The sequence below is a fragment of the Poromitra crassiceps genome (genome assembly GCF_964638095.1).
Source record: "Poromitra crassiceps genome assembly, chromosome: 26".
Lineage (NCBI taxonomy): Eukaryota > Metazoa > Chordata > Actinopteri > Beryciformes > Melamphaidae > Poromitra > Poromitra crassiceps.
In genome coordinates, this window is record NC_139640.1 from 6,036,527 (window position 1) to 6,060,062 (window position 23,536).

The window sequence follows — 23,536 nt, forward strand, 5'->3', positions numbered from 1 at the left end:
GTCAAACTAGATGAATGATGAATAGTTTGACAGTTATTGAGAGTTGATTTGAGTAGAAATGAAAATTGGCATTTGACACATTATATGACCCAGACAATTAATATAAATAGTAAATAAAATGGGGCCCAGCACTGAGCCCTGGGGCACGCCCTTATGGATAGGAAACAATTCAGATTCAGGGATAAATAAAGGATAACTTAAAAAACAATCTCTCTGTCCCCTCCCCCCCATGCAGACATGGTGTGTGTGTGGTTGGTGTGTTTGTGTGTGTTGAGTGTGTTGAGTGTGTGTGTTCAGAGTGACAGAGGTGACGACGCCCAGCCGGTCCGCCATCCACCTTCCAACGCCAACGCAGCCTCAGGTGAGGAGAGAGACACCATGTGTGTGTGTGTGTGTGTGTGTGTGTGTTTATGTGTGTGTGTGTGTGTGTGTGTTTGTATGTGTGTGTGTGTGTGTGTGTGCGTGCGTGTGCCCGTGCGTGCAAAATCACATTATTCTCCAAACAAATACCCAAATACAAATTTCTCAAACTTAGCCTTTGTCAATGGCTTGGTTAAGACATCAGCTACCATCTCTGTTGTAGGACAATACTCTATAGATATCTTGCCCTGAGCTTGTGCAGATCGTACAAAGTGGTACTTGATATCCACATGCTTGCTTCTCTGTCGTTTTTTTTATACTTCTCCGCTAAAACTGTATGTACAGTAGAAACTGTAATGCTTAAGCAGTTTTCACACATGCGCTTTATACCGGGAAATTACCAGAAAGTGGTGTAATGCCTTCATGTGTGAAAGTTGTTTTCCGGTATAAGCGCGACCCCGTCATCGTGGACATTTCAACACTTCCTCGGTAGTGACAGCACCGGTATGCTGGCAGAGCGACTCAAGTGTAAAACGTGTCAAGTCATTTGCCGGTCCTTCGCTCATGGGCGAGGTGTACACACGTTGCTTAACGTTCACTTCCAGCGTGCATCATCTAATCATTCGCGCACATCAAAGCAAAGTGGCGAAATTATCTTCTCGTCTCCTCTGCTCTACCTCCTCCTCCCCATGCCTGCTGCACAGCGCAGCGTGCAACAGTTAAATGACCTCACAGCCAATGTTAAATCATCCAAAATTAACATGAAACAATAGCAGCTGAGCTGATAAATGCCGACTTGTTCAACGAGCAACAGGTTAGCGGATCTGATAGATAACATCATTAGGCTACATTCCCAAAACGAGTGTTATTTTGTGACGAGCAAACGTTTAACGTCGGAGTTCGACAAGGAAATGCGATGCGAGGAGGCATGCGCTGCAGTCATGTGGGCTGCAGTGCAGAGTAGTATCCAGGCAGCGTCAAGCCAGCGTAAACACAGCTGCTCATGTTCTAGACCGGATATTGCTCCAAGAATTATTTTACAGCGGGAGCCTCACAAAAATAAGGTGGATAACGTTAAATTGTCTGACAGCTTATAGTGCAAGTCGAGCAGTTTGTGTGCTTTGCTTAATTTTGTCACGTGCATGATGCCCACCTTGTATTGCCTATGATTTTATTGACGAACTGTCCCTAATGACCACGATTGATATGATAGGGATAAAATAAGGACGATTCCCCATCCAAGTGCACACGTCACTCCCCACCCGCTCCGCAGTGCCCGTCCCCCACCCCCGTCCCCCCCCGACCCCCCGACCCCCCTCAAATACAGGTACTTTAGCTGCTATTTTCACACATGTGATCCTCAGGTGTGAAGGGAAATTCCGGGAAATAGCCAGTCTTGATTTACAGGTAATTTCCCTATCTGTATGTGTGAAAACAGCTTTAGAGTAGCCAGACTGGGCACATAGATCCCCAACCTAAAGGTATCAATAGGATTTTGGATACGTGAAACCGTTTTGAAATGATAAATGTCTAAACTTATATCGAAACACGCCCTGACACTAAATTGGCCATAACTCATAAAGCGTTGGTTGAGTCCCGCGCATTCTTTGACCACATGTTGCCCATATGGCTTTACCGTAAAAGACAGACAGAAGTTTCAGTTGTACCACTAGGGGGCGCCACAGCTGCAAAAAGTTTATATCTCATAATTGGCCGGATGGATTCGTACGAAATTCGATTTCCATCATTAACCGACATGAACAAGTCAATATCTGAAATATTGTAATGAATGATTGATGTGGGCGTGGCTTATTACAACAAATCCAAATTTCCCTATTTTGTGAACTCCTCCTAGACCGTTAGGCCAAATCACCCCAACCTTTTTCTGTGTCATCTCTGGACTACCCTGATCTAAAGTTATCAAAATTATTTGGATACGTGAAACCGTTTTGAAATGATAAATCTCTGAACTTTTAATGAAACACGCCCTGACACTAATTGTCATAACTCATTAACCGTTCATCAAACCCTGCCAGATTTTTTACCACGTGTTGAGCAGAGTTGCTTTACAACCCCTCAGGGCACCGGGGTTACACCCCTCAGGGCACCGGGGTTACACCCCTCAGGGCACCGGGGTTACACCCGCCAAGGCACCGGGGTTACACCCCTACTCTTGTGAAGAGTGCGGAGGGATCTTTTAATGACCACAGAGAGTCAGGACCTCGGTTAAAAGTCTCATCCGAAGGATGGTGCTCACTCACAGGACAGAGTCTCTGTCTCTGCCCTGGGGCATTGGGGAGATTATTCATCAGAGACCTTTCAGACCAGAGGGGAAGAGCACCTCCTACTGGTCCTCCAACACCACTTCCAGCAACAGTCTCCCATCCAAGGAGTATCCTAGGCCAGAGCTGCTTAGCTTCCCAAGGTGATGATAGTCACCAGATGGTCAACCTCCTGCCTGTATTCAGACTCATCTCCATCTGAGATGACCCTATAGGGTGGTGTCATCTGCAAACTTCAGGAGCTTGACGGACCACCGGTGACTGGAGGTGCAGCTGTTGGTTGTACAGTCTGAAGAAGTACGAGGAAAGAACAGCACCCTGGGTGGCACCAGTGCTGATAGACCAAAAGTCAGTTATATGCTGTCTTGTAGGGGTGTGCCGATTAATCGTTTTTTAGATGCATCGCGATGAGTCACGTGACGATTAAAATCGATTCACAATGTTCGATTATCGATTTGCAAAAAATTGCATTTTTTTTTTTTTTTTTCTTTATTTGCAAAAAATACGGTATTTCGCCCGGAAAGCAGTTCCTTAACTGTAAAACGAGACCAAAACCGAAGTACTGGAAACTGGAATCACTGAAGAAAGCATGCAGGGTGGCTGTAACATGTGATGCGTGGACTTCAGTCGCAACTGAAGATAATGGAGGTACATTTGTTTGTTTACTTTAATTAATGGATACTGACAAATATACCTTGCTTAAAAAAAATCCTGTTTGGTGAAAAAGATGCATCGAAAATCGTGATTAATCGTAATAATCGTAATAATCGTTTAATAATCGAATCGTAGCACCCTTAATCGTAATCGAATCGAATCGTGAGGTGCCTAAGGTGGCACACCCCTACTGTCTTGTGTCTGTCTGTTCTTTTATGTGAAACATTTCTATGCTTGTATGAAACTTATGTTGCTGTCTTACATACTGTAAGGTTCCAGCTGCAGGTTACAGAGAGAGAGGACAGTCTGGCTATAAATAGTTGGATGTAATGTGTGAAGCCCTCTCTCTCTCTGAAGTTTGGCTGACAGCTGAGAGCTAGCTTAAGTGCTACACACAGGCTTAGCAGCTCTGTCAACCGGTCAGCGAGCGGCTGACCCTGAAGCCAGAGATGGGGACTTGGGACTTGAGCGACTCAGTGACTTGAGACTCATCCTCAAAAGACTTGAGACTTGCCTTGGACTCGAGATTTGGCACTTGTGAACAATCTTTATTTTATTAAGGAAATGTCTACTAATAACAATGCCATCTAATCAATGCTGATACTGCATGCTATAATCCTATCATAAGAATGCAGTGTGTGTGTCAAGTCAAGTCAAGTCAAATTTTATTTATATAGCACCTTTCATACACAAAGGCAATTCAAGGTGCTTTACAAAAAAATAATCGAAAAAACAAGCAGCAAAGCAATGCACATATAAAAAACACATAAAAAACACAGCCGACAGTTTTAGTTAAAATATATACTCAAATTAACAAACATGAAACATTATTTCTGTTTTAAATAAGTTACAAGGCACTCTTCAGTATTATTATTACATGCACAGTCCATTTGTTGGAAGTGTACAGGAATCTTTTTTTTTTAAATTACAGGCCGAGAGAGGCAGTAGTTTAGTAGCAGTTAAAAGCAAGAGTAAACATAAAGGTCTTTAGCTTGGATTTAAAAATAGGCAGAGTAGGGGCAGATCTAATGTGTTCAGGGAGTTTGTTCCAGTTATGAGAGGCATAGTGGGAGAACGCGGCTTCACCATGTTTTGATTTGGTCCTCGGGACAATTAGTAGACCAGTGCCTGAAGATCTCAGGGATCTGGATGGTTCATAGTGTAGAAGCATTTCAGAGATGTAGTGTGGGCCTGACCCGTTGAGAGATTTGTAAACTATTAGCAGAATTTTAAAGTCTATTCTAAGATTTACTGGCAGCCAATGCAGGGATTTGAGAACTGGTGTAATGTGTTCAGCTTTCTTGGTTCTTGTTAGAACTCTAGCAGCCGCATTCTGAATGAGCTGTAGTTGTTTACCGTAATAGCTTTTTTGGGAAGACCATTGAAAAGACTGTTGCAGTAGTCTAGCCTGCTAGAAATGAAAGCATGAATGTGTGTGTGTGTGTGTGTGTGTGTGTGTGTGTGTGTGTGTGTGTGTGTGTGTGTGTGTGTGTGTGTGTGTGTGTGTGTGTGCGTGCGTGCGTGCGTGCGTGCGTGCGTGCGTGTGTGTGTGTGCGTGCGCGTGTGCGTGTCAGTGGCGTAGGCAGAAATTCAATTATAGGTGGGCCTGGATAAAATTGGTGGGCCACAGAGAATCCATAACATCTAGCAAAATTTCTGGATGTCATGAAGTCGTCATGCATTAGAGTCTGGAGATGATGTGCCCTGCGTTTTTATGCTACAAAACCATTAGCTAGCAAGGCAGCAGCAAGTTTGCCTCTAGAAAACAAACAATGGGCTACATGCACAACTCCACTACTTCCTGAAATGAGTACAGCTTCTTTATTTCCTGTCATCACTATTGGATGAACTGATTAATGTCAGGTGTGCTGCAGTCACAACAATGATCAGGCACACCTGATTAATCAGTTCATCCAATAGTGTAGGACAGGAAATAAAGAAGCTGTACTAATTTCAGGAAGTAAAGGAGTTGTGCATGTAGTCTATTATGCGCATTTGGGCAGCGCTGCATTGTGGTAGATTTCCGATGCAAACATCACACAGGAAATGAAATGTAATGTTGAATCACACAAATAAACAGAGTAGACAAAGACTGCAAACCACCTGGGCCAGGGCAAGAAGTGGGCGGGCCTGTGCCTACCCGGGCCCGCCCATAGAAACGCCCCTGGTGGTGCGTGTGTGTGTGCGCGTGCGTGTGAGTGAGAGTAAGAGAGCAGAATTGTGTTCGGCCACAGCTATGCCATTTGCCAGGTCGCCATTGTAAATAAGAATTTGTTCTTAATGACTTGCCTGGTTAAATAAAGGTAACAAAAAATCTACGTGTGATCACGCTGAATCTTTCGGGAAGTGTAAAGAGCACCGCCCTGCTGGTGACCTAACAACGCCAGATTTTTCTTATTAGGTCATAGGGCCGACTGAATGGGCAAAAATGGCTAATTAGTGGACAAAATGACTCAAGGCGGGTTCAGCACCACGGAGAGCTCCAGAGTGGAGGAGCCCACAGATGCTCCAGAGTGGAGGAGCACACAGCTGAACGGAGTTGGAATCAGGAAGGGACGTGGACTATGAAACCCCTCTGGGGAGAGAGAGGAGAGAGGCTGCATGCCAACTCTGTGAGTGAGGCCTGACTAGATGGTCACACAGGGACGGGTATAAGATAACGCTAGTGCTAATAGATAAAGGAGTGAGGATAACAATGTACATGATTTAGGGATGTTCATTTTGAAAAATTTCCATAATCGAAAATCGGGAAAATTAACGATCAATTATCGATTAATCGATTATCGATAGCGTAATAATAATAATAATAATAATAATAATAATAATAATAATAATAATAATAATAATATATATTTTTATTTTTTATTTTTTTTACTCTGGTCTGGTAATAACGTTGCGCGTTCTCGGCCAGCTATAATGGCGATGCCGCTGTGTAGTAAGAATATCAGACACTAGCGCTGTGGCCAGGTAAACAAACATGTTACATGTCAGGTTACATGATGTAAGGCAATCGGCGTCTTCCAGCTTAGCTGACAGCACAAGAGTCAAATCAACAGGCCTGAGCCTCACTGAGGTCCGCAGACCGCTGGGTGCGTTTGTTTGTGTCCCCGGTGCATGCCGGTGTGAATTCCCCATGTTTAAAACAGTTTTGTTGGCACAAAGGCCCGTGCCCAGCCAGAAAACTAGAGACTATATGAAGCTCCACCTCACGTTAGTCGGCTGTGCAATGGAGTGGGGCGAGGAGGAACGAATTCCACCCAAACCTAGTCTGCAAAAAAAATTAATAATAATAACAATAAATAATAATAATAAGAATAATTGATCCAAATTCCACATGATCGATTCAATTCCTTAACGATCAATTATCGATTTTCGATAATTGATGAACATCCTAACATGATTTGATATCCTTGGTTCCTTAGTTTAGCTTTAGCTATTATGCAGTGTTCTAAGCAGACCGGATGGCATGCAGCAGATGATAGAACACTCATCCATAAGAGAGACTTGACTTAGACTTGCCCCTCAAAGACTTGAGACTTGACTTACAGTTTCATTTCAGCTTCCTTGTTAACAGGCGAGACCGATCACACAAACTGCACGCCACGTCACGCTGAAGCTACGCTGCACACGTGCTGCAGCCATACTGTCTCAGCTTCTGTTCTGTCTTTCAAGCGTGTAGCGCACTGCACTGGAGTAGCCAGGCAGGGGGTAGGGCAGCGCCGGGGGAGGTGTGAACTAAACCGTTTCTGGTGTGAGTGACGAGGCTCCTGCTCAACGCTTCCGTCAACGTGGATTCCAGCTCAAAGACTTGACACTTGACTTGGACTTGTAAAAAAATGACTTGCAAACATCTCTGCCCGAAGCTAACGCTAACCAAGCTGAACACTTACAAACAAAAGTAAGCCACCTGAGACTGTAACTAGGGCTGAGCAATTTTGGAAAAAGGGAATGAGGGACCTGTTGGAAAAAAAAAAACTTTTATTAAAGTTAATCAATTTGTCAGATTCACTCTTCCTCCTCTTCTGTCTGTGTGTGTGTGTGTGTGTGTGTGTGTGTGTGTGTGTGTGTGTGTGTGTGCTTCTTAGCAGATACAGCTTCTTCTCCCAGTTCCTCTGTTCTCCACCTTCAACTTGTTTATTCAAGTAAAAGTAAAAAAGTACAGGCTCTGAAATGTAAGAAGTATCAAAGTAAGAAGTATTTTTACCAGCTGTTTCTGTGCAAAGCTGCCTGAAACTCACGTCATATTAATATAATCCGAAGACTATTAAACTCACAAGACCCGCTGAAAACATGTTTTAAGATGTATAAAGACTACACTTTGATTAATAATTAATTTGTGTGATATGTTTTTTCTACAAAAAAAGGTGCACATAATGCGTGAAAGCTGAAACGTGAAAACGATACCTCGTTTTTTTTTGTCTGTTGTGCATTAAAACTAAAGTAACGGGCCCGTTTTGAAAATGTAAGGAGTAGAAAGTACAGATATTTGTGTTAAAAAAGGGGGGAGTAAAAGTACAAAATAAATCCAGTACAGATGGGTGAAATGAAACCCTACTTAAGTGCAGCAAAGTATTTGTAGTTAGTTCAGACATGGATGTGCAGTTAGACTGCAGCTGACTTGTTGGCAGTTGATCTGATACTGAGACAAACTGAACCATCAAAACTTTCAGCACACTGTGACCTTAATCACATAATTTGTGCGTTGTATAGTGCCGTGTGTGTGTGTGTGCGCGCGTGCATGTTTGTGTGTGTGTGTGTGTGTTTGCTTGCGTGTGTGTGCGTGCGCGCGTGTGTGTGTGCGCGCGTGTGTGTGTGCGCACGTGTGTGTGTGCGCACGTGTGTGTGTGCGCACGTGTGTGTGTGTGTGTGTGTGTGTGTGTAAACTGAAAAGCACTGAAACTGCTCCTCTCTAATCTGATCCTGTCCTAATATTTACCCCACTTGCCCAAAACACCTCCACACTGAGGGGAACCAGACACAAGCGCGCGCACAGACACACACACACACACACACATACACACACACACACACACACACACACACACACACACCCACACACACACACACACACACACACACACACACACACACACACACACACGCATGCATGCCGTCAGAGATGGGAACTCGACTTGGGCACTCAAGTCGCACAAAACCCTATTGTCTTTGCGTCCTGTTGCTCCTGTCAGGTTTTTGTTTGAGTGTTTATGAAGCGTAAACTAGACATAATCAAGATTTCACATTTCTTGTCTCTGACAACAACAACTTTACGGCCATGAGCCGTAATTGCAAATGGGATCCACACAGTGGCGCATACGTGACGTGAAGGGTTTTTTCTTCTTCTTCTTCTTAATACATTCAAGTTGGCCAGTGGGGGGCGGTAATGCAACGCTTGGACACCAACCGCGCACACATCTCAAAAGAAGAAGAAGTTGCTCAGCGGACCCCACTGGAGATTGCTATGACACATGGGCGGCTGGGCGGGTTGTGTGTAGGGGGGGGGGGTTTGAGCTGTCAAAAGGGAACTAAAGGCTCGCTCCTGGCCAATCCTGATGCTTGACTGCTGCGTAGGCGGGCGCAGGGTGTGTTCTGCCCAAATCTCCAGTGGGATCATAATAACGCGGAAACAACAGCAACTTGATGGGAAACACGTCAAGAACTGTGCACCGCTTGTGATATCTTTTTGTTTTTTTGTTTGTGGGGGGCGGGGAAAGTGTCGCCACAGACACAAGGGGCTCTATCTCTATCTTCCGACAGGCGCTATCCCCTAATAGCGCTTGCACACCTGTTTGCGTGTGCCTTAAGCCACGGAAGATAGCATTCCGCCTTGCGCCGTCCGCCAGGTGTTCTGCCGAGTTTTGCTCCCCCGCCAATCAGCAAAAAAAAGCATCCCCACCTCACGGGAGCTCACTTGTAATCATTTATACAGAGATGTAACTGTTTAAAAGTGATATAATTGTCTGGTAGACGTGACCTCCCTGATTTCTAAGTTAAAAAAACCCCGAAATATGTTGGGGATGCAATTCTCGGCCGGGATGCGGAAACGTTCACGGCACGTGTCGCAGACGCAAATTAGAGCCGTGCCAAAATCATCTGCGCCCCGAAATGCCGGCGCAAACGGGATTTGGGCGGTCTTAACTACCAGAATTATTCACGGGTGTGGCCAGGCAAGGCTGGGCATTACGTCAATCAAAACCAATCAGATTCCCGTCTCGCAATGGCTGTTGGCACGGCATGCAATATGCTGTAATTCTCTCCATGCGTAATAGAGTGTACTCACTCGTGCGAGGACAGAGAGAGCTTATTGACAGATCGTCTGTGGTGCCAACGACCCTTCGGGTAAATAGCCTATGTCCATTGTCCAACAAGTCCAACAAGTTTTCTCAATTCATTTCCCTCTTTGCGATGTGATAAAAGTTTCTCAGTGAGTTATAGTTGATTGCCTCACTGAATTATCTGCTAATACCCAATTTTAGCAGCAGAATTTGATGTCCTGGGGTGGCACGTCCGTGTGTAATGACGTTTCTGCGCTGCACAGAGATTATGGTGCGCTCCAGCGCAGCGAGTGTTTTAGCGGCTAAGAGGTCCTTTTCAAAGCTCTTAGCGCAAAGTAATTGCGCGCTGCTGACGATAGGATAATGCCATCAATCCCACATTTTAGCGCTGAAATGCCTGCTTTGGCATGTGGCAGCCAATGCCCAGTACAATTATAACAGGCATGCGCTTGTGTCCTCTGAGTGTGAAGCTGTGTTCACACCGAGATATTTATTTTTCGCTCTGTCGCTTGATTCAACCCTTTGGAATCGCTCTGTCGCTCTGTTTAAATCCCTCATCAACAGGCACACGATTTGACGGACATGTGGGGGCTATAACGTTACGCAATGTCATGATATTTGTCCAATACGAGCCACCGTCATTGTTTACAAGCTAAGCCTATCAGCGTGCTCCTAATGCGAGCTCCATACCGGTAGGACAGACTTCACTTCATGTCAGCTGTCAACCTGTCAATCAGCTGTCAATGCAGTTTGTTGCCACACAATAAACCAGCGGTTTGTTCCAAGCCAGTGTGATCCTTGACTCACTCTCACACGGCAGCCAATCAGCGTTGAACAGCGAGCGACTGATGCCAGCGTATTTTCGCTCGAGTTGGGATATTTCATCTCGAGCGACAAGCGTATTTTCTCCCTATCGCTCTGTCTCTGTCGCCCAGCGATTTTTCTCCCGGGCGAATATACGCTCAATCGCTCGTTTGCATTGACTTTGTATGTAAACTCGATGCCAGCGAAAAACTTTAATAGGTCGGTGTGAACGCAGCTTTATAGATGCTCTCTCTCTGTGTGTGTATAGATCTGAGTGTGATAGATGCTCTCTCTCTCTGTGTGTGTATAGATCTGTGTGTGATAGAAGCTCTCTCTCTCTGTGTGTGTGTATAGATCTGTGTGTGATAGAAGCTCTCTCTCTCTGTGTGTGTGTATAGATCTGAGTGTGATAGATGCTCTCTCTCTCTGTGTGTGTATATATCTGTGTGTGATAGAAGCTCTCTCTCTCTGTGTGTGTGTATATATCTGTGTGTGATAGAAGCTCTCTCTCTCTGTGTGTGTGTATAGATCTGTGTGTGATAGATGCTCTCTCTCTCTGTGTGTGTATATATGTGTGTGTGATAGAAGCTCTCTCTCTCTGTGTGTGTGTATATATCTGTGTGTGATAGAAGCTCTCTCTCTCTGTGTGTGTATAGATCTGTGTGTGATAGATGCTCTCTCTCTCTGTGTGTGTATAGATCTGTGTGTGATAGAAGCTCTCTCTCTCTGTGGGTGTATAGATCTGTGTGTGATAGATGCTCTCTCTCTCTGTGTGTGTATAGATCTGTGTGTGATAGATCAGCAGCTGTGTGGTGATGAGAGCTCCTTGCTGAGTTTCGAGGCGATCTGCAGCATCCACAGGCTGATGGACGACGATGCCGACGGCAGCGTGGACACGACCGAGACCCACGACGTGAGACACGCGCACGCACGCGCACGCACACACACACACACACACACACACACACACACACACACACACACACACACAGAGGCAAAGTAAGAGGACAAGCAAACCAGGCAGGTGCTTGAAACCCCGGCCACTAGGGGGCCCCCTACAGGCAGCCAAAATGTACTCCACAGAAATGACCGCAACCCCCTCCCCTTATACAACCAATGGACGATTTGCAATGACATGACATCACAGTAGGAAACCTCCCTTGTGGGGCCCCATCTCCCCCACCTTGCCTTCCACCACGTGAAAGACACTTTCAGCCTGCAGCCTGCACTGTGCCAAAGTGAAAGTAAGAAAGACGCCGTCAGAAAGATAGTTCGCTCTGCACTTCCACTGCAAATTGCAAATCGATTGAGAAGGACAAATCCCCCCCCAGTATTTAAGCCTGATAAAATGTGTCCCTCCCAATAAATTTATGTGAAAAAAATCAGAAAACAGATTTCCTGCTCCATGCACTCTAGGGAAGAGAAGAGCAAGGAACTAACGATTCTATCGTGTGTGTCTATTGGTGTCATGGTAAGCAATACATCCACTAGTGGACAGTAGAGAGTAGAGGTCTTCGGGTATGCCCGACCCGCCGAATACCCGAGGTTCCGACCCGGACCCGGCCGGTGTGGGTCCATTCAAAAGAAGTGCCTCCGGGACTGGGTCGGTTCCGGTAGCGATTGTCACGGGTCTCGGGGCTCTGACAGTGAAATGCCGGGTCCAATAAGACCCGAGTGGACCCGGCGATCAGCGCTGATCACGAGAGAAACGCATCAAAACAGCACACGTGAGGCTTGTTGTCACAAACTGCAAGTAAATCCACAGAGAAAATAACTAGCAAAGAGCGTTCCCATCTGCAATGAAAATGACTTCCTCGTTTACATGAGGCGCATGTGACCACCACATGCGTACACATGCGCACACATGCGCCTCAGGCAAACGAGGAAGTGATTTTCGTTGCAGAGAGGTAACCCTCTTGCTGGCTCCTCTCGCTATGGATTTAATTGAAGATGACTGTTTCCCGTACTTTTGGATTATTATTCGATGATCGCATGCAACATCCAACAACTGCTGTTGGCAGTTGTTGGATAATGATTGATTGGTGTGCCATGGGCCTTAGCTGTAACATAACGACCACACCACGGCCTGTGGTGAGCTATGGCTTCATTGCTCACCGCACACCACACGTTGTCAAATCAGCTTTATTTGAATTGACGTGGTCAAGTTTGACTCAGTTGACTCTGTAATGTACCAGTTCCTCAGGGAGAATCTGGAGTACCAGGACCCTAACAAGCACAGCAACAACAAACACAGCAGCTTCCACAGAGCTGACCTGCTGATCAGCGTGGAGGACCTGTGGAGCTTCTGGAAGACCTCTGAAGGTGAGGATGGGCCCCGACCGGTACTGGACCTTTGGGGCCGATGCCGATATTACTCCCTAATAGGGAGTAAAAAAAAATATGTAAAAACGAAATCCTCTTTTACGATTTGATTTTCCAATTCAACAGAACAATATTTATGAAAAATGGAAAAGTAGCTGGGCAGTGGGCCCCACTACAAAAACCAAAGGCACTCAGTCTCCAAGTTAAAAAGCCTTTATTTAGGAATGGCTTAACCCAACGCGTGTCGGCAGTACATCTGCCTTCACACCTACCTACCCCTGATGAAGGCACGCGTTGGGTTAAGCGTTGGGTTTTCATGGACAAGAACCCCACCTCCGAACGAGCACCTCTCCACTTTGATCACACATTTTTAAGCCAAGCAGCGTTCTTCTTTTTTCCACTTTTCCTACAGAACAATATCTATATTTAGAAAGGTTTCTTTATTTAGAGAAATGTCACTAATGTAGTGATTAAACTCTTGAGTTATATAAGAGAGAGGGAGAGAGACTACAGAGAGACTACAGAGAGAGAGAGGGATGGACTACAGAGAGAGAGACTACAGCGAGAGAGGGAGGGACTACATAGAGAGAGAGACTACAGAGAGAGAGGGAGGGACTACATAGAGAGAGAGACTACAGAGAGAGAGGGAGGGACTACATAGAGAGAGAGACTACAGTATAACAGCTGTTGCCGGCTCTTCAAATGTTGACTTGAGCAAATTAGTCCGGCATGAACTCTGTGTATGTGTGTGTGCGTGCGTGTGTGCGTGTGCGTGCGTGTGTGTGTGTGTGTGTGTCTGTGTGCGTGTGTGCGTGCGTGTGTGTGTGTGTGTGTGTGTGTGTGCAGTGTATAACTGGACACAGCAGCAGGTGGAGGACTGGCTGTGTGTGTATGTGGAGCTGCCTCAGTACACATACAGCTTCAGGAGACATGGGTTGGACGGCAAGGCCTTACCCAGGTACACACACATGCACGCACGTACACACACACACACACACACACGCACAGTACACACACACACACACACGCACAGTACCCACACACACGCACGCACGCACATCCACACACAGGCACGTGCACACATAGACATGAAAGGGGGCTTGAGCCCCTGCCCTTTTCCCCGTCTGTAAAAAGTGCCCTCTCCTGACCCTGAATGCAGCATTTCTAATGGCGCTCTGTTATGGAAATTGCCCTTTCCAAGTGGTCCCCGAAGGCAGCACGCAAAGAGTAATGCCTTTTCCGATCTCTCCTGACTACAGGATCCGCTGTTGCTGTGTGTGTGTCACACACACACACACACACACACACACACACACACACACACACACACACACACACACACACACACACACACACACACACACACACACACACACACACACACAGCAACAGCATAACTCCAAATTTGTCCATTTTCTCTTTTTTCCCATAAATGGATTTGGTGGGTACCCAAATATAACCTGTGAAAGTTTCTGGTACTTTGAACCAGCGAAAGATCTTATATCAGAGATGACTATAGAGATCGCTCATTCCAGGTTCCGTCAATATTTATTTATTTATCCTTTATTTAACCAGGTTAAAAACCCATTGAGATCAATGATCTCTTTCACAAAGGTGACCTGGCCAAGAAGGCAGCACAACATGTCAACAGTACATAGAAACATACAACAATACAGCAATAGAATGAAATGGTATGCTGCATTCGTTTATGGTCGGAAGTGGGAAGTGGGAAATGCGTTTAGCTTCAAGTCGCAAAACCACGGATTGGATGCTAATAGCATCAGCTATTTAGACGGCTAACAGCTAATAACATCTTGAATTGTATGGTTTTAAACTGAATAAACACCTGTCACCCATCATTCATCCTGATCAGACAGGGTTCATCCCCAATAGGTTCACTTTCTCCAATGTCAGACGCCTCTTTAACACCATGTACGCAGATCACAGTAAGACCAGTGGTGCAGCGATTTTATCACGCGATGCACAGAAGGCGTTTGATCAGGTTGAGTGGCCTTATATGTTCGAGTCACTACTAGGGATGTTCATTTTGAACAATTTCCATAATCAAAAATCGGGTAAATTAACGATCAATTATCGATAGCGTAATAATAATAATAATAATATATATATATATTTTTTTTTTTACTCTGGTCTGGTAATAACGTTGCGCGTTCTCGGCCAGCTATAATGGCGATGCCGCTGTGTAGTAAGGATATCAGACACTAGCGCTGTGGCCAGGTAAACAAACATGTTACATGTCAGGTTACATGATGTAAGGCAATCGGCGTCTTCCAGCTTAGCTGACAGCACAAGAGTCAAATCAACAGGCCTGAGCCTCACTGAGGTCCGTAGACCGCTGGGTGCGTTTGTTTGTGTCCCCGGCGCATGCCGGTGTGAATTCCCCATGTTTAAAACAGTTTTGTTGGCACAAAGGCCCGTGCCCAGCCAGAAAACTAGAGACTATATGAAGCTCCACCTCACGTCTGCGCAATGGAGTGGGGCGAGGAGGAACAAATTCCACCCAAACCTAGTCTGCAAAAAAAACAAAAAAAAACATAATAATAATAATAATAATAATAATAATCGATCAAAATTCCACATGATCGATTCAATTCCTTAACGATCAATTATCGATTTTCGATAATTGATGAACATCCCTAGTCACTACATAGATTTGGTTTTGGCGATTCATTCATATCTTGGGTAAAGCTCATATATGCTAGTCCTACATGTTCAGTTATAACTGATAATAACGGTGACAAGTCAACCAGGTTTTCTTTTCCCCGCTCGGTCCAGCAGGGTTGCCCTCTCTTGCTCGAGCCCCTTGCCTTAAAAATACGTGGTCACCCAAATATTGCAGGCTTGAAGATCAGAGGTCTCCTGTGGGTCCTGACCCAGTCTTTGGGGAAACACTGCACGATATAGATGGTTTTGACTTGACAACATGAACATTCTGAAATGCCCTGACCCCTGACCCTAGCTTACTTCCTGTTGCAGTGTTTGCTGATACAATAACTGACAGGATATAAGTTTGGTTTAAAACTCTTCCCTACACAATTCCGTGAAAATGTCTATACTCATTTTCTCGATCCCTCTCTCCGTTTGTCTGTCTGTCTGTCTGTCTGTCTGTCTGTCTGTCTATCTGTCTGTCTGTCTGTCTGTCTGTCTGTCTGTCTGTCTGTCTATCTGTCTGTCTGTCTGTCTGTCTGTCTGTCTCTCTCTCTCTCTCTCTCTCTCTCCCAGGCTGGCGGTAAAGAACACCACACTCACAGTGTCGGTGTTGAAGATCCTGGAGCGAGGCCACGCCCACAAACTGCAGCTCAAAGCGTTGGACACCGTGCTGTTCGGCCCGCCCCTCGGTACTGTGTGTGTGCGTGTGCGTGTGTGTGTGTGTGTGTGTGTGTGTGTGCGCGTGCGTGCGTACGTACGTGTGTGTAGGCTATACACACAATTGGTGCTTTCGGACCAAACAGTTGTGGAGACTCGTGAGCTCCCCCTAGAGGGGGCCTGAGGGCCGAGGGCTGGCGCCGGCGCAATTTTTTGGGGGGGCATTTGAAACCAGATTTAGAGGAATAACTAATTTTTCTTTTCTTTTTTTCCCGATTTTGTATCCCATTTTTATCCCCCTTTAGTGCTAATTTAATTTATTTACCCTGATTGCTACTCCACCCTCTGCCGATCTGGGGAGAGCCGAAACTGGCTCCATGCTTCCTCCGAGACATGGGCAGTTAGCCAGCCGCTTCTTTTCACCTGACAGGGGAAGCTTCACCGGTAGGACATAGCACGTGGGAGGATCACGCTATTCCAACCAGTTCCCCTCCCTCCGAACAGGCGCCCTTAACGACCAGAGGAGGAACCACATTAGCAACCAGGATATTGCATGTTTTGGTGAAGGGGTTCCTATATGAAGGAAACCCCCGGGAGGCACGGGGAGAACATGCAAACTCCACACAGAAAGGCCCTTTTGACGACCCCACCCGGGCGGTGGGCACTCGAGGACATGCGGACGGGCACGCATTCCTTCAGCGTTCACAGCGTCCCAGGTGGGAGGAATAACTCATTTTAAATTAACAGTTGTGATGGCCGTTATTAAGTCTTAAACCACCAATATTTGACCCTTTTCTCACTGGGTGGGTTAATTTAAGCATATATCAAGTAAGTGGCCCGGGATTCTCAAAGCCTGTGTTGAGGGTCACACAAGAACAAAAATGCACTCTTGAAGCTAAATAAATCCAAAACCAAACAAGTTAATTATTTACATTTTTACTTCAAACTTCCTCAATGTAGAACAGTCATTTCTTACACATGAGATTACTTTTTAGCCTGACTCCACCAGACGGGGGCGGCATTGTTCCACAAATTCACAATCCACCTCAGTCTGGCCCTGGCCTCAGAGATGCATTCAAACCGGCCGCCACACAGGCGCACCAATCAGCGTGAGCTAGGGGCGGGCTGTGGCGAGACCGGGTGTGACGCCACCGAGAGGCGCCTCTGCGTTTGTAGTTCTTTCACTATTCAACATGGCGGCGGCTACCGAGGCTAGCTCCAGTGTGCTAGTCAAACATTATATTCAAAACAATAAGCTAACATAAACGTTAAACACTTGATCTTACAGTGAGTACGAAACCGTAACTGTATTGCTGTAATGTTATCAACTATGAACGTTAGTAAACAAGACATTGTTGTAGAATTTGGGGAGATAGCCTTCAGACCGCTAGCCTGGGATAACTTATTAGCTGTAAGGCTGTAATGGCTAACGGCTAGCCATTCACGCAAGTCACACAAACACAAAGCCCTTCTCACTCTCACCACAGCCCAGTAAACATGCAATCTGTTAAACCATCATTTTTGTTCCAAATCGAAATAAATCATAACGTTAATCAAAATGCCACTGAATTATTAGCTAATCAACACAGAACTGCAAAGATCAGTGTGATGTATTGTCCCTTTACTGCTAGCTGAAGTGTATTCTGCTATGATTGGAATGTTGGCTGCTGTTTAATAAACCACGTTAACTCACGTTGGTGTCCGAGTGACATATTATGTTATACAGGCGAGATTAAAGATCTCAGGATACAATACAACAATCAGTTTATCTGATATTTTCCCCCGCTTGCATAAATTATACTGTGAAGTGTGAATATAGCTCTAGCATATAGTAGTCCTATATGTCTGATATTTTGGAGCTGTTATTCGAGAAATTGGTTTATCGATAGAACATACCGGTAGCTTAAGATTTTGCACTTGTACTTTAGATAGGGGGTAAACAAACGTCATGGGAGCCAATACTACGAATACGGTATATCAACAAGGAACCATTCTTAAAGTTAGAGATTATATCCAAATACATGCTGCATGGTATAACCAGGGTGTTTTTCCTCTTCTCTGTTGACGTCCTCTGGGCTCCAGGCAGCTCCCTTTCGCAGATTCATCTGACAACATCTTTATGCATTTACATCGTCTTATCATTTGACCCAATCGTGCCTCAAGACCAGCAGATTATGTAACAACAACACCACACACGGCCGTCATTTCTCCGTTCAGTTTATTATTACAAAAGTAAGCAAATAACATTCTCCAGTCATGCGTAAATATCTACCATTCCACTGACACATATGCTAAAATTCACCAGTTAAATAGTAGCGTTAAATCATTATATTGTATCAAAGCATTTGGTTGTTGCCATGATCATAAAGGCTAGAGAGCGTTGCGTCTCCATGACGTTAGCCGTCCAGGGTGCGTGCCACTCGGTGTCATATCGTGTCATCAGTTCCCTGAAGAAACGAACAACGATATGTGTTATGAATGAATCGCTGTTAACGTTAACATTAATCATCAATCATCAGACGTAGCACCCCAACCTCCAAATGTTGCTATCGTTAGCGTAACATCAGTTAATCCAATCAGTTACATTTAACGTGCAAAATGGCCTACCTGCACTTCATCCTCAGTCAGACATCTGCAGTAATTCTTCTTTCTTTTGGCAAATTGAATAGTCAATGGTTGCACCCAATATTCACCTTACAAAAACAGCAAAAAATCTGCGACCTCCATGCTAACTATTAGCAATTGTAGTCCTAGCTGATCAGGCACTGCTACGTCATGAAGGGAAGTCGATCTGATTGGTTGGCGCTGGCAAGCCCAGACGGTGACAGACAGACGGTCCATCCAATCACCTGCCTAGTAGCTTGAAAAAAGTGACCGCCCTCTTCAGCAATGTAGCTTGGCCGAATCCAGATGGATGTTGTTTGTGAAACAGATATTTGAAGCAAACTCATCGATCTGGCAGCGTCAGGTTAATTACTTTTAGCCTTTTACGGTAGTCATAAAGATTATTGAAAGATATTCCATATATTCCAGACTGAAATGTTATAACAGAAGTGGAGTATTGGCCAGAATGACATGAACATTTGGACACTTATTCAGCGGGTATCTTGCATGTTGCGTTCAGGTGCACTGTATATATGTATTTTCTTTAAAGGGATACACCACTTTTTTGGAAGTTTAGCTCATTTGCCACATCCCCCCCACATAACCAATATACACCATGCCTTACCGGCGCTGTCCGCTCAGTTTACAGTGAGCTACAGTCGTGAAGTTAGTAATTATCGCCATAGAATGGAGGCTAATGGTACAGCTGTTAAAAATCTGCTAAAACTCACATCTCACGGCGCCAAAATACATGTTGTGCTTCGGGTACTCACCACACGATGAAATATGAATCCAAAATGCACATACTCTGTCTTTTTGGAAGGAAAAGAGGTTGGCGGCCATGTTTGGAAAGTAGTGCCGGCTACCTCTTTTCCTTCCTAAAAGACAGATTATGTGCATTTTGGATTAATATTTCATCGTGTGGTGAGTACCCGAAGCACAACATGTATTTTGGTGCCGTGAGATGTGTGTTTTGGCAGATTTTTAACAGCTGTAACATTAGCCTCCATTCTATGGCGATAATTACTAACTTCACGACTGTAGCTCACTGTAAACTGAGCGGACAGCGCCGGTAAGGCATGGTGTATATTGGTTATGTGGGGGGGATGTGGCAAATGAGCTAAACTTCCAAAAAAGTGGTGTATCCCTTTAATACCTCCGAGCCTCGGGCCCCCAGACGGCGGGCCCCGCGGGCCTTAGCCCTGGTAAGCCCGTGCATTAAACCAGGGCTGGTGAAATAGAAGGCTTAGCCTCACGTATTGGAGGAGCCACAGTAAAGAAAAACTTCAACAATCGATCAATATCATTAAATGGATTAAAATGGCACTATGTGATCTGTGATATCTGTCCATGTAGGTACAGTAGAGCCGCCGCACGTCTCATTCAATCATAATTATAACAGGAACCAAATTAATATCTGCCGTGCTATATTTGAAATAACAACTCAAATCACATGAAACGTTGCTGGCCTTGCTGCGCATAGGAGGAATACACTTTCAATCCAATGGCTCTCAACTATCTCACCAGAAAAGTGAATATTGCTGTTTTATTTCAAACAAACTAATTGTGTATAAAATGACAAAAGGCTGAACTTGTGGGTGGGGGAGGGCAGATTTTTTTTTTTTTTTTTTTTACAGGTCCAGCGGGAGGGCAGAGAGAAAATATTATAAATGCCAGGGAGGGCAGTCGATTAAAAAAAATATATATATATATCATATCTTATAGGGGTGCACCGATCACGTTTTTTGCCACCGACCACCGATTTGCCGATCGCCTATGGGAAATATCTTCCCAACCGATCATCGACCGATCACCGATTACCGATCACCGATCACCGATATATAAACTCCTCAAAAAAAGTTTGGAAGCGTTATTTCGGTCGATTATTTCTCCCCTTTAATAATACCAATTGGCATTGTATTTTATATCGTTGGAAAGCCTGATTAGTGATAGGGCTTTTTTTTATTTGAAAAAAAAAAAAAATGTAAAAAAATATCGGCAATCAGCCGAAATATCGGCAATCAGCCGATCGCATATTTGAGGTCAAAATCGGCCGATACAGATTGCTTGCCGCTCGATCGGTGCACCCCTAATATCTTACCCACCCCACGTAAATATCGGACAGTGCCTAACAGCTGCCAAACGAACTACGTCGACATAATCCGTTCCTATGAGCTACGGTGGCCTGATACGGACAGAAAGTACAAACTGTTATCTTCACAACAGACAGCAGCTAGCCAAGTAGCATTCCAGCTCGGACATGTCCAGTGAAGAGAAAACGCCTCCCACTGCAGACTGAGTTACACAACTATCCTACACAAAGTCCAGGAGTAAGGAGATTACCGTATTGTCCCGGGCCTTATTTTTCTCTCTCTCTCCCTCTCTTTCTCCCCCCCTCTCTCCCCCCACTCTTCCCTCTCTCTCCCTGCCCCCTCCCCCTCTCTCAGCAGGCAGACAGAGCCTGGTGAAGGACCTGGTTCTGGGGCTGTCAGTGCTAATGGCTTTGGGGGGCTGCTGGTTCTCGTGGGTCCAGACCAGGAGCTCCAGAGTCCACCTGGGCCAGCTGATGAAGGACCTTGAGGGGCTGCAGCGGGCCGAGCAGAGCCTGCAGGACCTCCAGGACAAGTTAGCCTCTTTCGCTTTAAAACTAGCTTTGATCCAAAGCCTAATAATATAAATGTGATTTTACCGTTGCAAAGATGTTAAAAACGTTTTTTTTTTTTTTACCTTTATTTATACAGGGGAGTCTCACTGAGAGCAATGCTCTTTTTCAGGAGCGCCCTGTTCACATTCACACCTGGAAGCTGACCAGTACAACCACAGTCTGATCTGTTGGCCACTGAGCAGCTCCACTGGAGCGGTTGGGGTCTATAGGGCCTTGCTCAAGGGCACCTCAGTGGTGGTAATGAGGGAGGGGCAAGCGCTGCCTTTTCACTTTCCCCACCCAGATTTATCCTGCCGGTCCCGGGGATTGAACCGACGACCTTTCGGTCACAAGCTCCCTTCTCTAACCTTTAGGTGTGTGTGTGTGTGTGTGTGTGTGTGTGTGTGTGTGTGTGTGTGTGTGTGTGTGTGTGTGTGTGTGTGTGTGTGTGTGTGTGTGTGTGTGTGTGTGTGTGTGTGTGTGTGTGTGTGTGTGTGTGTGTGTGTGTGTGTGTGTGTGTGTGTGTGTGTGTCAGATGTTCTGTGCAGAAGCCTTCAGTCTGAACTCCTTATATGGACAAAGAACAGCCAGCTCCCTCTGAACATACTGACACGCACGTACACACACACACACACACACACACACACACACACACACACACACACACACACACACACAACCTCTATGCATGCATGCATGCACATCACACACACACACACACACACACACACACACACACACACACACAGATATAAACTCTCTCTCTCTCAATTCAATGTTCAATTCAAATGGGGTTTATTGGCATGAGAAACATGTATGCATTGCTAAAGAAAGTGTCGAATGAAAACAAAAAATATGCGTACATTTAAAGATATAGAAGAATAAATAAGCGTATTCTGCTCTTGCTTTCTACAGGTTAGCTTAGCAGATAGCTAACATGAAATCCTTGAATAAAGACCCAGGAAACCGGAGTTGAGTTTAGGACTTTTAGTTAGGATTTCCTCTTTTTTGTAAAACTGTGAAAACACAAAAATATAGCATAACATTACAAACTACCCATATACATACATACATATAGCCTACAGGAATATACAATTCAAATTTGACATATCCATCACAAACAATGAGTAGCCATTAGGCCTACCATGTGGCTTGGAGGGCTAGTTAGCACCTAAGCTAATTGAATGCTGTTACTAATTAGCATCGATTTTTAACAACATAAATGTCATACACAAAAGATTCCAAAGTGGAAGTTACACAAAGAATATATCAAAGTACACATTTACATAAAATACTTACAGACTTAGACCCTGTGTTGGGGGTAACTCATTACAAAAGTAACATATTACATGTAATATATTACTTTTAGCAGTAACTCAGTAATATAACTTATTACTTATAGGATTTCAGTAATATTATACCAGTTACTTTGTCAAGTAACTCAAGTTACAAATTGAGTTACATTTTATTAAATCAAAGCACATATTTAGAAAAGATACAATCATTTCCTAATCAAACTGTGTGTTTTTATGCAAATAACCACTATAGATGAGAATAACAAAGGAAAAGGATAACATTTAGAATTTTGGATTGTTTACACCGACTTCAAGGCGGTTGAAATTATTTTTCGGGATGGTTCCGGGGCGGCGATGTCATTCTGCTGCTGCTGTTGTTTTGGTAAAAGTAATGCAAAAGTAGTGTAATAAGTAACGAGTTACTCTACACAGAAAGTAATATTGTAAAGTAACTTATTACTTTCAAATGAAAGTAACTAGTAATATGTAGTATATTACATTTTGAAAGTAACTTGCCCAACACTGATGAAAAGTAGCTGCAGCGTGTCCTCTCAGTAGGGTCAGAAACACAAAGGAACTACGGCAAGAGAGGAGGGTTAAATATAAGAACTCAAATGCAATACTATTTTATGCCACTAGAGGTCTTGAATGCAACACAAAACTGTGGGGGCAGAACACTCCCCGCCTGGTATTTTGTAATACCACTATGACCCTTTACTGAGGAGCAGTACGACTTCAGAGACAGGTCTTGAATACACCTTGGGGGTTCCCTGTCTGATGACCTTTACATCAACTTTCCGAATCCTACCATCACGGCTAGGGATGGTTTCCACAATGACCCCTGTGGGCCACTCATTCCTTAACTTTTTTTTTTTTCAGATTTTTTTAATCCCATTTTTATCCCCCATTAGTGCTAATTTATTTATTTATCCTGGTTGCTGCTCCACCCTCTGCCGATCTGGGGAGAGC

The 23,536-nt window shown here is 44.7% G+C and overlaps 1 protein-coding gene across 1 annotated transcript in view; it reads left to right on the top strand.

Annotated features, from left to right (window-relative positions):
* Nucleotides 1-237: 237 nt before the first annotated feature.
* The window catches only part of LOC310798908 (stromal interaction molecule 1-like), a gene marked incomplete at its 5' end in the record, with an annotated part of 41,133 nt that continues 17,834 nt past the window's right edge, over nucleotides 238-23,536 (top strand). The window contains 6 exons of the mRNA XM_083661466.1: nucleotides 238-361; nucleotides 11,158-11,288; nucleotides 12,571-12,697; nucleotides 13,544-13,655; nucleotides 15,941-16,056; nucleotides 21,076-21,253. Of these exons, the coding sequence (XP_083517592.1) occupies nucleotides 238-361; nucleotides 11,158-11,288; nucleotides 12,571-12,697; nucleotides 13,544-13,655; nucleotides 15,941-16,056; nucleotides 21,076-21,253 (788 nt within the window). The remainder of the gene's footprint in view (nucleotides 362-11,157; nucleotides 11,289-12,570; nucleotides 12,698-13,543; nucleotides 13,656-15,940; nucleotides 16,057-21,075; nucleotides 21,254-23,536) is intronic.